We start from the raw sequence: 14582 nt of genomic DNA on the forward strand, positions 1-14582 counted from the left end.
AAGGTATGAGACGTGAATTAGCTAAGGTAGACTGACAAATAATACATTAAAGATCGCATGGATGAACTACAACAATTGTTCATCCCAGTTTGGAAAAAGAATAAACCAGGGAAGGTAGTGCACCCATGGCTGACAAGGGAAATTAGGGATAGTATCAAGTCCAAAGAAGAAACATATAAATTAACAAAAAAAAAGCGGCACACTTGAGGACTGGGAGAAATTCAGAGACCAGCAGAGGAGGACAAAGGGCTTAATTAGGAAAGGGAAAAAAGATTATGAGAGAAAGCAGGCAGGGAACATAAAAACTGACTGTAAAAGCTTTTATAGATACGTGAAAAGAAAAAGATTGGTCAAGACAAATGTAGGTCCTTTACAGTCAGTAACAGGTGAATTGATCATAGGGAACAAAGACATGGCAGACCAATTGAATAACTACTTTGGTTCTGTCTTCACTAAGGAGGACATAAATAATCTTCCGGAAATAGTAAGGGACCGAGGGTCTAGTGAGATGGAGGAACTGAGGGAAATACATATTAGTAGGGAGGTGGTGTTAGGTAAATTGAAGGGATTAAAGGCAGATAAATCCCCAGGGCCAGATGGTCTGCATCCCAGAGTGCTTAAGGAAGTAGCCCAAGAAATAGTGGATGCATTAGTGATAATTTTTCAAAACTCCTTAGATTCTGGATTCGTTCCTGAGGATTGGAGGGTGGCTAATGTAACCCCACTTTTTAAAAAAGGAATGGAGAGAGAAACCGGGGAATTATAGACCGGTTAGTCTGACATCAGTGGTGGGGAGAATGCTAGAGGCGGTTATCAAAGATGTGATAACAGCACATTTGGAAAGAGGTGAAATCATTGGACAAAGTCAGCATGGATTTGTGAAAGGAAAATCATGTCTGATGAATCTTATAGAATTTTTTGAAGATGTAACTAGTGGATAGGGGGAGAGCCAGTGGATGTGGTATATTTAGATTTTCAAAAGGCTTTTGACAAGATCCCACACAGGAGATTAGTGTGCAAACTTAAAGCACACGGTATTGGGGGTATGGTATTGATGTGGATAGAGAATTGGTTGGCAGACAGGAAGCAAATAGTGGGAGTAAACGGGACCTTTTCAGAATGGCAGGCAGTGACTAGTGGGGTACCGCAAGGCTCAGTGCTGGGACCCCAGTTGTTTACAATATATATTAATGATTTAGACGAGGGAATTAAATGCAGCATCACCAAGTTTGCGGATGACACAAAGCTGGGCGGCGGTGTTAGCTGTGAGGAGGATGCTAAGAGGATGCAGGGTGACTTGGATAGGTTAGGTGAGTGGGCAAATTCATGGCAGATGCAATTTAATGTGGATAAATGTGAGGTTATCCATTTTGGTTACAAGAACAGGAAAACAGATTATTATCTGAACAGTGGCCGATTAGGAAAAGGGGAGATGCAACGAGACCTGGGTGTCATTGTACACCAGTCATTGAAGGTGGGCATGCAGGTACAGCAGGCGGTGAAAAAGGCAAATGGTATGTTGGCATTCATAGCAAAAGGATTTGAGTACAGGAGCAAGGAGGTTCTACTGCAGTTGTACAAGGCCTTGGTGAGACCGCACCTAGAATATTGTGTGCAGTTTTGGTCCCCTAATCTGAGGAAAGACATTTTTGCCATAGAGGGAGTACAGAGAAGGTTACCAGATTGATTCCTGGGATGGCAGGACTTCCATATGAAGAAAGACTGGATCGATTTGGCTTATACTCACTGGAATTTAGAAGATTGAGGGGGAATCTTATTGAAATGTATATAATTCTAAAGGGATTGGACAGGCTAGATGCAGGAAGATTGTTTCCGATGTTGGGGAAGTCCAGAACGAGGGGTCACAGTTTAAGGATAAAGGGGAAGCCTTTTAGGACTGAGATGAGGAAAAACTTCTTCACACAGAGAGTGGTGAATCTGTGGAATTACAGTTGAGGCCGGTTCATTGGCTATATTTAAGAGGAAGTTAGATATGGCCCTTGTGGCTAAAGGGATCAGGGGGTATAGAGAGAAAACAGGTACAGGGTTCTGAGTTGGATGATCAGCCATGATCATACTGAATGGCAGTGCAGGCTTGAAGGACCGAATGGCCTACTCCTGCACCTATTTTCTATGTTTCTATTCAAGATAATTGTCTATCTCAGTTCAGCTAAATACGGTGACCTTTGCAACATCTAAAGTCACCTTACATTCCATTTTATGAACTAAGTAGTGAACACGTCTTGAATTAAGTGTTAACAAGTTTCATTTGGATAATGTGGAAGGCTGTCAGAGATTACAGTGGGACATTGATAGGATGCAAAACTGGCCTGAGAAGTGGCAGATGGAGTTCAACTCAGATAAGTGTGAGGTGGTTCATTTTGATAGGTCAAATACAATGGCAGAATATAGCATTAATGGTAAGACTCTTGGCAGTTTGGAGGATCAGAGGGATCTTGGGGTCTGGGTCCACAGGACGCTCAAAGCTGCCATGCAGTTTGGCTCATCAATCATGGGATTAAGTTTAAGAGCCAAGAGGTAATGTTGCAGCTATATAGAACCCTGGTCAGACCCCACTTAGAGTACTGTGCTCAGTTCTGGTCATCTCACTACAGGAAGGACGCGGAAACCATAGAAAGGGTGCAGAGGAGATTTACAAGGATGTTCCCTGGATTGGGGAGCATGCCTTATGAAATAGATTGAGTGAACTCGGTTTTTTTCTCCTTGGAGTGACAGAGGATGAGAGGTGACCTGATAAAGGTGTACCAGATAATGCAAGGCATTGATCATGTGGATAGTCAGAGGCTTTTTCCCGGAGCTGAAATGGCTATCACGAGAGAGCTTAGTTTTAAGGTGCTTGGAAGTAGGTTCAGAGGAGATGTCAGGGGTAAGATTTTTACTCAGAAAATGGTGAGTGTGTGGAATGGGGTGCCAGCAACAGTGGTGAAGGCAGAAATGATAGGGTCTTTTAAGAGAGTCCTAGATGGATACATGGAGCTTAGAAAAATAGAGGGCTATGGGTAAACCTAGGTAGTTCTAAGGTAAGGACATATTCGGCACAGCTTTGTGGGCTGAAGGGCCTGTATTGTGCTGTAGGTTTTCTATGTTTCTATTTATTTTTGGCTCAAGTACTCTTTGTCACTTACCACAATCATCAAGAAGAATGTTGTCAGGCTTTATGTCCCTGGAAGGGAAAAAGAAAGATGAATAAATTTTGTTAGTAGCTTCCTTCTTATTTTGAGCCTAAGGTGAATTCAAGTTGCTTCTAATTATATCATTCTGATTTTCCAAAGCTGATAGATATTTCCAAACGTAAGATAAATGAATAACATGCTCTGGAAATTGCGACGACCATCAAAGGAAGGGAACACTGATCAAGCATTGGAATTAAAAGGAATTCTATGGAATGTGCAGAACAACAAGTCATCAAGACTAACAGTTCACAACATCCTCCTACTCTTCAATTACCTGTCCATCTTAACCATCTGTTTTCTTCAGATTGTGCCCCACTGAAGTTCAGTTCTACTCAGTTAAACAAAGCATTGCACAATGGATTTCTGTGAAATTTCACTTCTGCTTCAGGCAGACCAGCCGAGTAAATTCACAGGCCCCATTGTTGGAGAGTGAGACACTTGTTGAGAAATAAGTCAAGGATTTTATATGCTCCATCCTATGTTGTACCATCCAATTGAAGTTCAGTTTGCAACTGGAATGAAGGAATTTACAATAGCAGCAGATCCTCAAGACAAAAGGAGACATATGCAGCACATAGTCAGTCAGTCAGTCAATCCTGCCGAAGGTTTTGGGCCCAAAATGTCGACTGTACTTTCTTCCATAGATGCTGCTGGCCTGCTGAGTTCCTCCAACATTTTGAGTGTGTTGCTCGGATTTTCAGCATCTATAGATTTTCTCATTTGTCATATGCAGAACATGCTGGGTACTGACTATAATCACAAATCAACAATCAATTATGATTAATAGGAATTGTGCTCAGAAGAAGTAAATGTCAACCGTTGCTCAAGCAAAGCAACCTTTCCTCTGTAACCCTTACGCAACAGGCTGGTATATGTCTTGGGGAAACTTCCAGCCACTCACCAACACCGCCTCCCATATACACAGGTGCTGTGGAACACAAGTTAATGCAGTGTCGCACAAACAATATCAAACTCACACCAAATACAGTTATGGAATTTACTTTACAGATTTTACTAGAACTAAATGATTACTAACAATACAGTATATATGAAGGAAAAGAAAATCAAGTAAAAGGCGCCAAACTTATCAGAGTTCAGTCAATTTAGTGCACATCGTTGGAGCTCAACTATCGAACCATTCGATCACCCTTCCTTTTCCTCCAACCTCCACGACTTGTCACCTGGGACCACCCGAGGTGATTGACCGAGCAGTGCGGCACACGTCCACCTTCTTCGGCGTCTTCCTCCCCGCTCTCCCTGCGAAAACCCCGCTCCCAGATCCACAAGAAAAAAATTACATCCAACCCCATTGGTTAACAAGTGAATACAACCCCGTTATCAGCAATTATAAACTTAAACAGACTGCGAGAAGCTTCAAGAATGCTAAACCAGACAACACTCTCTCTCCAGTTAGCATAACAAAAAAGCAGTTTTACTTTTAACAAACAAAGAAGCCATTTTGAATTAACATTACACCTCTGATTCTGAAGATTGTGGATTCTATTTCACTTAACCGTCACTAATAACCCAGGCAGAAATACTGTGAGTTCTGCTCTAGTGATGAATCATTCTTATGTGAGGTCCTGCCTGTGACTTAAGGTGGACATAAAGGATCTATTGACACTGAGATTGTGAACATTTTTCCTTTCTTTTTACCATTCAAGCTATATCACTGGGGATCAAATATGCAGAGGCTCAGTCACTTGGGTACATTCAAGACTGATGTCAATAGATTTTTAGATGGTAAGATTGGCAGAACAGACTTAGGGGGCCGAATGGTCTAATTCTGTTCCAGTGTCTTATTGTCTAAGAGATATTAACTTAGTGAAGCTGAGCTAAAAGATCAGCTATAATCTTATTGAAGGACAGAGGAAGCACAAAGGCCAAATAGTCTATTCCTACTTCTATTTCCTATGTACTCAGATTCTAGCTTGTAAATTGACTTAGAAAAGTGCTAGGCAAATCCTGTCCCAGAATGGGAGCTGTCCATTCAGTTTATTGGATTTTCAGAATGCCAACAGTTTCACATGAATTTAAAAACAAATTTAAGGCCATGGGAACACTGAGCAAGGGGCTGGACAGAATTCAACAAAAGATTGTGAGGAAATAGGCTTGAGAAGTGTTTGTAGTGCCAATCTGGGAGCAGTGATCCAGGTGATCTGATGAACTGTATTGCTACAAATAGAACACAGAGGAAATACTCTTCACGAGAACTCAAATGTTAGCTAAAACATCATAATGGTGATACAGTTTCAAACATACAAATTTGGTGAATCAGAGTCAATGTGAGAAAGTGTGTGGCCATGCACTTAGGTAGAAGAAGTAACCAAAGAGGCTACTATAATATCCAATTTTAGTTGAATGGGGACTCCCATTAGATGGTATATGTATTTCCAGGCCATGAAATGCTATGTGAGAAAGACCAAAGCTATTTTCGTAAGTAGTGAAGAAAGTTAGGATGATTTTTAATTAACAAGAAGCAACTGAATGCTGATATCCAACGGAATGGTGGAAAGCTACAGCAGCAGAAAGTGAGGAAAATAAATTGTTTATTGACCTTCACAGTGAGGAGGTTGGATTATAAAGTAAGGAAATACTGCTTGATACTTGTGATACTATTAAATGCAGTTTTGGTCTCTGCACTTGAGGAATGATACCAATTGGTTTGGTATAGTGCAGTATGGATTCACCCAATGTCTAAGATAGCAGAGTTATTTTATATATTGAGATTGTGTAAGATTGAAGTTTAGATGACTGCATGTAGATCCCTTTGGGACATGCATTTTGATGAGTAAACAAGGAAGATCTTAAGAGGCCTTGTCCAATCCACCAAAACCAGGGGCACGGTCCCAAGCTAAGGGGTTGGTTACTTAAGATTAAGATGGGGAGGGATTTATGTTCAGGTGGTCAATTATATTCAAAGCTGCAACTGGCATTTTAAAGGGACCGCAGAAATTGAGTGGGAAGCAGTGGTCAAAAGAAAGTGGAAATTGTACAACCTATTTCTGCTTATACTTTTTTACATCTTTATTTCAACAAGGGGCCTTTAAGAGAAAGCCTCTCTTCATTTGCTGAGGTACTTTAAGTCTTTGTTGCAATGACTAGTGGATGCAAAAAAAAGGATTTTAAAAGACAGTTTTAATTATTCCTAAACTGTTAATCAAAGTGCCAATATTGAATGTTAGTGGGATTTGCTGATATATGCTCAATGATTCAGGAATACTGATTTTCTCACCTACTCCTAAACAACATCCATTCCTTGTAATTCTGTACAGCCTATGAGCTGCAGTTAAATCCCAATGATTTTCAAAGTGTTTAGCCACTTCTTTGCCATTCTCCTAATCTAAGTCCTTCTGCAGACGCTCTTCTTCAAACTGATTGGTAACACAGTAATTTTAAATAAAGGTTTATAAATAAAGGCATGGACTCTCTCAGCAAAAGGATTCATTTTTATATTGGATCAAACCAACTTGACCAATCCTCATTATCTCCTGTGATCCTTGGAAAACCTCTTGAACCTCCCTCTGATTGATGTGAGGAAGTGTCTTAGAAACACAGACAACCTACGGCACACTATAGGCCCTTTGGCCCACAATGTGCGGAACATGTCCTTACCTTAGAAATTACCTAGGGTCACCCATAGCCCTCTATTTTTCTAAGCTCCTTGTACCTTTCCAGCAGCCTCTTAAAAGACCCTTTCGTATCCACCTGAACCACCATCACCAGCAGCTCATTCCACGCACTCACCACTCTCTACATAAAAAACTGACCAGGGTTCTGTTTTCCTGCAACATTACCTCTTGGCACCTAAACTCAATCCCACGATTGATGAAGGCCAATGCACCATATGCCTTCTTAACCACAGAGTCAACCTGCGCAGCAGCTTTGAGTGTCCTATGGTCTCGGACCCCAAGATCCCTCAGATCCTCCACACTACCAAGAGTCTTACCATTAATACTATATTCTGCCGTCATATTTGACCTAACAAAATGAACCACTTCACACTTGTCTGGGTTGAACTCAATCTACCACTTCTCAGCCCAGTTTTGCATCCTATCAATGTCCTATTGTAACCTCTGACAGCCCTCCACACTATCCACAACACCCCCAACCTTGTAAATGTAAATTTGTCATCAGCAAATTTACTAACCCATCCATCCACTTCCTCATTCAGGTCATTTATAAAAATCACACAGAGAAGTGGTCCCTGAGACACAACACTGGTCACCAGCCTCCATGCAGAATATGACCCATCTACAACCACTCTTTGCTTTCTGTGGGCAACCCAGTTCTGGATTGACAAAGCAACGCCCCTTGGATCCCATGCCTCCTTACTTTCTCAATAAGCCTTGCATGGGGTACCTTATCAAATTCTTTGCTAAAATCCATATATACTATGTGTCAGATGGAGATCAACCAGAAACAAGAGAAGTGTTTCACTTTGGAAGGTTCAATTTGAAGGCAGAATACAGGTGTAATAGCAGGATGCTTCACAGTATGGAGGAACAGTGGGATCTTGAGATCTACCTCCAAAGGTCACTCACAGTTGCCAAGCAAGGTGATAGGGTTGCTAAGAGGCGTATTGTGTGTTGGGTTTTATTAGTCAGAGGATTGAGTTAATTTTATTTGTATTTTTATTTAGAATTACAGCATGGAATAGGCTACCTGGCCCTTCGAGCCGTGCTGCCAGCAACTCCCGACAAACCCAATTGAACCCTAGTTTAATTACAGGGCAATTCACAATGACCAATTACTAACTAACTAACTGCTATGTCTTTGAACTATGGGAGGAAACCCGAGCACTCGGAGAAAACCCCTGCATTCCATGGGGAGTACGTACAGAGTCCTTACAGAGGAAGCTGCAGCTCTCTGGTTATACCACTCTTGGAATATTGTATTCAGTTCTGATTGCCTCATTATAGGAAGAATATAGAAGATTTAGAGAGGGTGCAGAGGAGATTTACCAGGATGCTGCCTGTATTAGAGAGCATATTTTATGAGGATATGTTGAGTGTGTTAGGTCTGTTCTCTTTGGAGCGAAGGAGAATGAGAGGTGACTTGATAGAGATGTACAAGAGGTTAAGAGGCATAGATCGAGTGGATAGCCAAAGACTTTTTCCCAGGGCAGAAATAGCTCATACAAGGGGGACATCATTTTAAAGTGATTGGAAGAAGTATGGGGGAGATGTTAGAGGTAAAGTTTTTATGCAGTGTGGTGATAGAGACAGATTCTTTAGGGATATTTAAGAAACTCTCAGAAAGGAACATGGAAGACAGAAAAATTTAGGAGGGAAGGGTTAAATTGATCTTATAGTAAGTTAAAGGGTCAGCACAACACTGTGGGCTGAAGGACCTGTGCTGTACTCTATGTTCCATCTTCTATTTGAATGAGCCAGTCAAAAATCAACAATCAAGAGGAGCCAGTGGATCATGTAGGATGGGCCATATATTGAGCAGCAGTTTCTCTAAACCAGGCCTTTGATGGGATCATTCACATACTGTATGTACCATGTGTATACAGATGTTGAGGTTTGCTGGGTTGCTTAAAGTTTGTGAGACAGAAGCAGACCTCCTGGGGTTATGGGGTGGGTAATGTGATGACTTTGCAATGTAGAATTCTAAATGGCTTATCAAGAGTCTGGAGCTGCCAAATCTCCAGGAATTAAAGACCTATATCCAGGACACTCCTCTGACAAATGCCCAGAGTAAAAGCATAGACTCAAAGTATAACTGCATTTTAATCTTCTTCCAATAAAAAAAATATGGTGAAAGCACACAGTGGGTTATCTGCTGCCTCACAGATCCACTGACCTGGGTTTGATCCTTGCCTTGGGTCCTGTCCAGGTACATTTTAAATAATTTTCCTTGTCAATAAGTAGGTTTCACCCAGATGCTCTGGTTTCCTCCCAATGCAAAAGAACAGTTTAATTGGCTGTTGTAAACTGCCACAATGTAGTTAAGTGGGAAAAGTCTCAAAGGGACCTGATGTTCATGTGATAGAGGATGAGACGATAAATTGCAAGGCTACAGGAAAGTACATCAATGATCTTCAGATCTCATGTTCGATGGTTAAATGCCAAGTCATGAGCTCCAGCGGACCAGTTAAGCACAGTGCCTTTAAGGGTCAACACCATGGCCAAAAATGTGGCAGGAGAGGTGGAATTCAAACCAAGCTGATGCACAGAGGGATGAGGCCTCCTCTACTGAGCATCTTGTTGGCGACTGTGCAGTCACTGGAAAAGGGCAAGGTTGCTGCATCAGAGGCAGACGAGGCAGGTCTCGAGTGTTTGTTGCATTGTGACTTGGTTAAATACAGATACCCTGTACACCAAGTGCAGGGTTTTTGAAATGTGAACTCTGGTAAAGAAAAAGGTGGCAGAGTGTGCTTTTTAGTCAATTCTCATTGGTGCATGGACTTAGAGAGTTATATCAACTTCTTGTTCCTCTGACTTAGAGCAACTAACAATTAAATGTAAACCATTCTATTGTCTTGTGAGTTCTCATCCGTGATCTTGACCGCAGTTTACATACCACCAGCAGCCGATTATAAGCAAGCACTCATAAAACTGCACAACACCATCTGTAAACAAGAAATGGTCCATCCCGACGTATTTCAAATCATAGCTGGTGAGTTTAGCCAGGCTTGTTTGAAGAAAACCCTGCCCAATTATCACCAGCACAAAACCTGTTGTATCAGAGAACCCAAAACATTAGACCACTGCTACACTACGATAAGGAAAGCCTATTGTTCCTTCCTGAGATCGCATTTTGGCAAGCCGGCTACCTGCGTACAGACAGAGCCTAAAGAGCAAGGCTGCAGAGATCAAGATGGTGGGAGTCTGAGGAATGTTTACAGGATTGCCTTGAGTCAGTAAATTGGGTTGTGTTCAAGAACTCATCTGAGGACCTGAATGACAACACCAGGGTCGTTACAGACTTTATTGAAACAGCTGTGGATGAATGTGTCCCCTCAAAATTGTTCAGTGTTCTCCCCAATCAGAAGCCCTGGATGAACAATGAAATCTGGAATTTGCTGAGAGCCAGATCTCTATGAGCCCTTTTGGCTGGACTAACGTAATGAACACAGCTTTTGCAGAGCTTAAACCACGGTTCACATCAGCTCTCATTATGGTTTCTCCTAACCTGGACCTTCCCTTCATCATGGCGGTGGACACCTCAGACAGTGGCCCTTTGGTTCACCTCTGGAATGTAAACTGCACTCATGTGCATCCTCTCCAGGGAGCTATCCTTAGCAGAGAGAAACTATAACATTGGAAAATTGGGAGCTTCTTGCAGTTGTTAGCTTTGGAGGAGTTGCGTTACTGGCTAGAAGGGGCCAAGAACCCTTCTATCATTTGGACTGACCATAAGAACTTGGCTTATGTTAAGGAAGCAGAAAGACGGAATTCCAGGCTAGCCAGGTGGTCTTTGTTCTTTAATTTCATCCTGACATGTTGACAAGGGTCAAAGATCTAGAAGCCAGATGCCTTTTCCTGTCAGTTTGAAGAGCTGGAACAAGAGGAACAGCCTACCACCATTTTGCCCCAGGCCAGGGTGGTGGCACTAATCCATTGGAGAACTAGCACTCTTGTACACAAGGCCCAATGCAAGGAGAGATTCCTATGAACAGTCCTCTGGTTTGGCTGTTCATTCCAAGTTCTGTCTGGTCTCAGGTGCTCCAATGGGGACATTCGTTGAGAATGACTGCCCACTCAGGGATAGCCAGGACCCTCAAACTTATCAAGAGAAGATATTGGTGGCCTAGAATGACAAAAGAGGTCCGGCATTACATACAGGCATGCAAGGTGTGTGCCCGGAACAAGAAGTCCCTTACCCGACCTCAAGACTCCTCCAACTCCTACCTGTTCCAGAAAGACCATGGGCACACGTCTCCATGGACTCTGTCACAGGTTTCCCACCATCCAAGGGGAAGTTGTCATCATGGCAACCTTCGATCAGTTTTTGAAAGACTGCAAGTAGATTGCCTTGGATAAACTATCATATGTGGCAGATGGCTGAAATAATCCTGGACCAAGTCTTCAGGATCCACGGACCCCTGGTGGACATTGTCTCAGATAAGGTCCACAATTCGCATCACATTTCTGGAGGGCGTTCTGAGTTGATTGGGGCAACAGCAGATCTTTCCTCTGGGTTTTACCGCAAACCATCGGCCAGATGGATTGTAGCAACCAAGATTTGGACTCAACCCTAAAGTGCCTGGGCTCGGAAAGACCTGAGGAGTGGTACAAGCATTTGATGTGGGCAAAGGTCACCCACAACACAGCATTCAGCACGTGGGATGTCACCATTCAAAGGCCAGTTTGGTTCATTGGACACTTTAAAATCCTGAGGGAAGTAAATCCAGTGGCTTGCAGCTCCCAAAGACCCTAAGGATCAATCCCACTTTCCACATCTCTAAGTTAAAACCTTTCTGCAACAGCCCCTTAGTCCCACCACCAGCAGTCCCGCCGCCACCCACGTTTATCAAGAGGGAACAGGTCCCCGCAGTGAGAAGAGTTTTGGACTCACAAACTGTTCAGGGTGATTAGCAATACTTTGTGGACTGGAAGGATTCAGACCCAAGGAAAGGTGCTGGATGTCTGAAAGAGACATCTTGGATCTGGTTCTCCTCCACAACACCATCCCTGATTCTCTAAGCAGCCAGGGCCATCAGCTATAGGTGAGGGGGTCCTGCTACAAGAGACCCAATCGTGCCAGCTTCCAGGGTTTATACGCTCTGGATAGCTTGAGGCCTCTTTAAGGGTTCAGGACTTCCCTGCTAATTGGCAATTGTGTTTTGGGTACCAAGAATTGAGTATTTAAAAGCATCTGACCCGTAATGAGAAGTTATGTAATTTATCACTATATGCTGATGACTTGTTGTTATATATTTCTGATCCTGATAGGTCTATTCCCGCTATTCTCTCCTTGTTGGTTCAGTTTGGTAGTATTTCTGGTTATAAATTAAATTTGAATAAGAGCGAATTATTCTCTTTAAATGCGCAAACTTTAGTGAATAACAGGGTACCATTTAAAGTTGTTACTGATAATTTCACTTATTTAGGTATAAAAATTACCAAGAAACATAAAGATTTATTCAGATTGAATTTTTTACCTTTGCTTCATCAAATTCAACAACTTACTACTAGATGGTCTCCCTTATCCTTATCATTGGTTGGTTGGATTAATGCTATTAAAATGATGGTTTTACCGAAATTTTTATATTTATTTCAAGCTTTACCAATTTTTATTCCTAAATCTTTTTTTGACAACATAGATTCAAAAATTTCCTCATTTGTGTGGCAAAATAAAAACCCCAGGTTAAGTAAAAAACAGCTACAGATCCCTAAAAAAGATGGTGGTTTAGCTTTACCTAACTTTAGATTTTACTATTGGGCGAATAATATTCGAAACTTAATATACTGGAAACAAGATTTGGATTCACCGTTATGCCCACCGTGGGTAAATTTGGAATGTAATGATGCACGAGGATACTCTTTATTCTCCGTTCTTGGTTCTTCTCTTCCCGTTGATTTAGTCAAGTTCAATAAACAGATATCTAACCCTATTGTCAAACACACATTACGAATTTGGTTTCAATTTCGTAAGTTTTTCACTCTGAGAAATTTTGTTCTTGATAGCCCTATCTTATTTAGCTTTTTTTTTAAACTCTCCTTAATAGATCAAGCCTTTAGCGAATGGAAAAGGAATAACATGCGTTCGTGATCTTTTTTTTTGAAGGTAGTCTGATGTCTTTTGACCAACTTTCTAACAAATTTAAGTTACCTAAAACTTATTTTTTTAGATATTTACAAATCAGAAACTTTTTATATAAAGTTTTACCATCCTTTCCCAATTCAACTCCGATGGATTTTTTAAATATAATTTTTACCTTGAATCCTTGTCAGAAGGGTTTAGTGGCTCTTATTTATAATATGATGATGAAGATACAACCAGAAATGTCAGGCAGAATTAAACAAGAGTGGGAAAAAGAGCTTCAATATACTATATCAACAGAAAAATGGGAAAAAAATTTACAAATGGTTAACTCTTCTTCTATATGTGCTAAACATGCTTTAATACAATTTAAGGTGGTACATAGAGCCCACATGTCTGAAGATAAGCTTGCTCGATTCTATTCCCATATTAACCCTCAATGTGACAGATGTCACTCAGAAGTTGCTTCATTGACCCACATGTTTTGGTCGTGTCCCACCTTATATAATTATTGGAAGGACATATTTGCTATCATTTCCTCAGTTTGGAATATTGATTTACAACCCCATTTTATCACTGCAATTTTTGGTATACCAATTGAGGATGGTAATCAATTCTCCCCTTCAATTAGACGAATGATTGCCTTTGCAACTCTAATGGCTAGAAGGTCTATATTACAAAATTGGAAAGAAGTAAACCCTCCTACCACGTTTCAGTGGTTCTCTCAAACTATTTCTTGTTTGAGCTTAGAAAAAATTAGAAGTACTATTTTTGACCCATCAATTAAATTTGAAGAAACTTGGGACCGTTTATTCGACATTTTCATATGAGTTAATTTGACCTCTTCCGGATCTTTTCTCTTTTTATCCTTGTTCTGGTATGGAGTTCTGGAGTTCTTGACACTATCATGTATATATAAACTATTATTATTGCCCATGTTAGTTTAGGTTTATTGCCTTATTTTAATATATATTTTTTCTTGTATTTTTTTTCTTGTTTTTTTTGTGATTATCCTTTTTCATGTACAATTAATACAGGTTTGATTGATTATTGTATGATGTTCTTTGCTGATATTTCAATAAGATATTGATATCTTATTACTAATTTAACTTCAAGCCTAGTGTATTTATAACCTATTCAATATTATGTTATGTTTTTTTTATATATGAAACTCAATAAAAAGATTGAAAAAGAAAGAAAGAAAAGCATCTGAAAGGAGCCTTGGTGCTCAATCATAAGCCCAACCAGAGATATTATCTACTGTTTTGTTTTTTGCTCAGTACTCAATCCAATTTTATTCCATGTTTTAATCCTAACATCAGATACTCCAGCAATTGGGTCCAAACTATCCTCATCGAGGACTCTCATTGTAACTTTGACCACCAGAACAGGGAGGAACCATCATGCACCATGTCTCACGATGATCCTTAGGTTTCAGTATCTAAAGATGATGTGCCGGCTGCCCTCAAGTGATTGAATCCAAGGAAAGCATCCAGTCCCAATGAAGTACCTGGCCAACTACTGAAGACCTGTGCTGACCAACTGGCTGGTGTGTTCATGGATATCTTCAACTTCTCCCTCCAGCAGCGTGTGGTACCCGCCTGCTTCATGCAGGCTTCAATCATACCAGTGCCCAAGAAGGGCATGGTTTCCTGTCTCAATGACTATTGC

General features: G+C 41.0%; 1 protein-coding gene across 1 annotated transcript in view; it reads right to left on the reverse strand.

The window, feature by feature from the left end:
- LOC132405119 (serine/threonine-protein kinase 32A-like) overlaps positions 1–14582 on the reverse strand; it is a 419454-nt gene that overhangs the window by 214870 nt on the left and 190002 nt on the right. The window contains exon 5 of the mRNA XM_059989823.1: positions 3147–3184. Coding sequence (XP_059845806.1) covers positions 3147–3184 — 38 coding nt within the window. The remainder of the gene's footprint in view (positions 1–3146; positions 3185–14582) is intronic.

Source organism: Hypanus sabinus, chromosome 15 (genome assembly GCF_030144855.1).
Source record: "Hypanus sabinus isolate sHypSab1 chromosome 15, sHypSab1.hap1, whole genome shotgun sequence".
Lineage (NCBI taxonomy): Eukaryota > Metazoa > Chordata > Chondrichthyes > Myliobatiformes > Dasyatidae > Hypanus > Hypanus sabinus.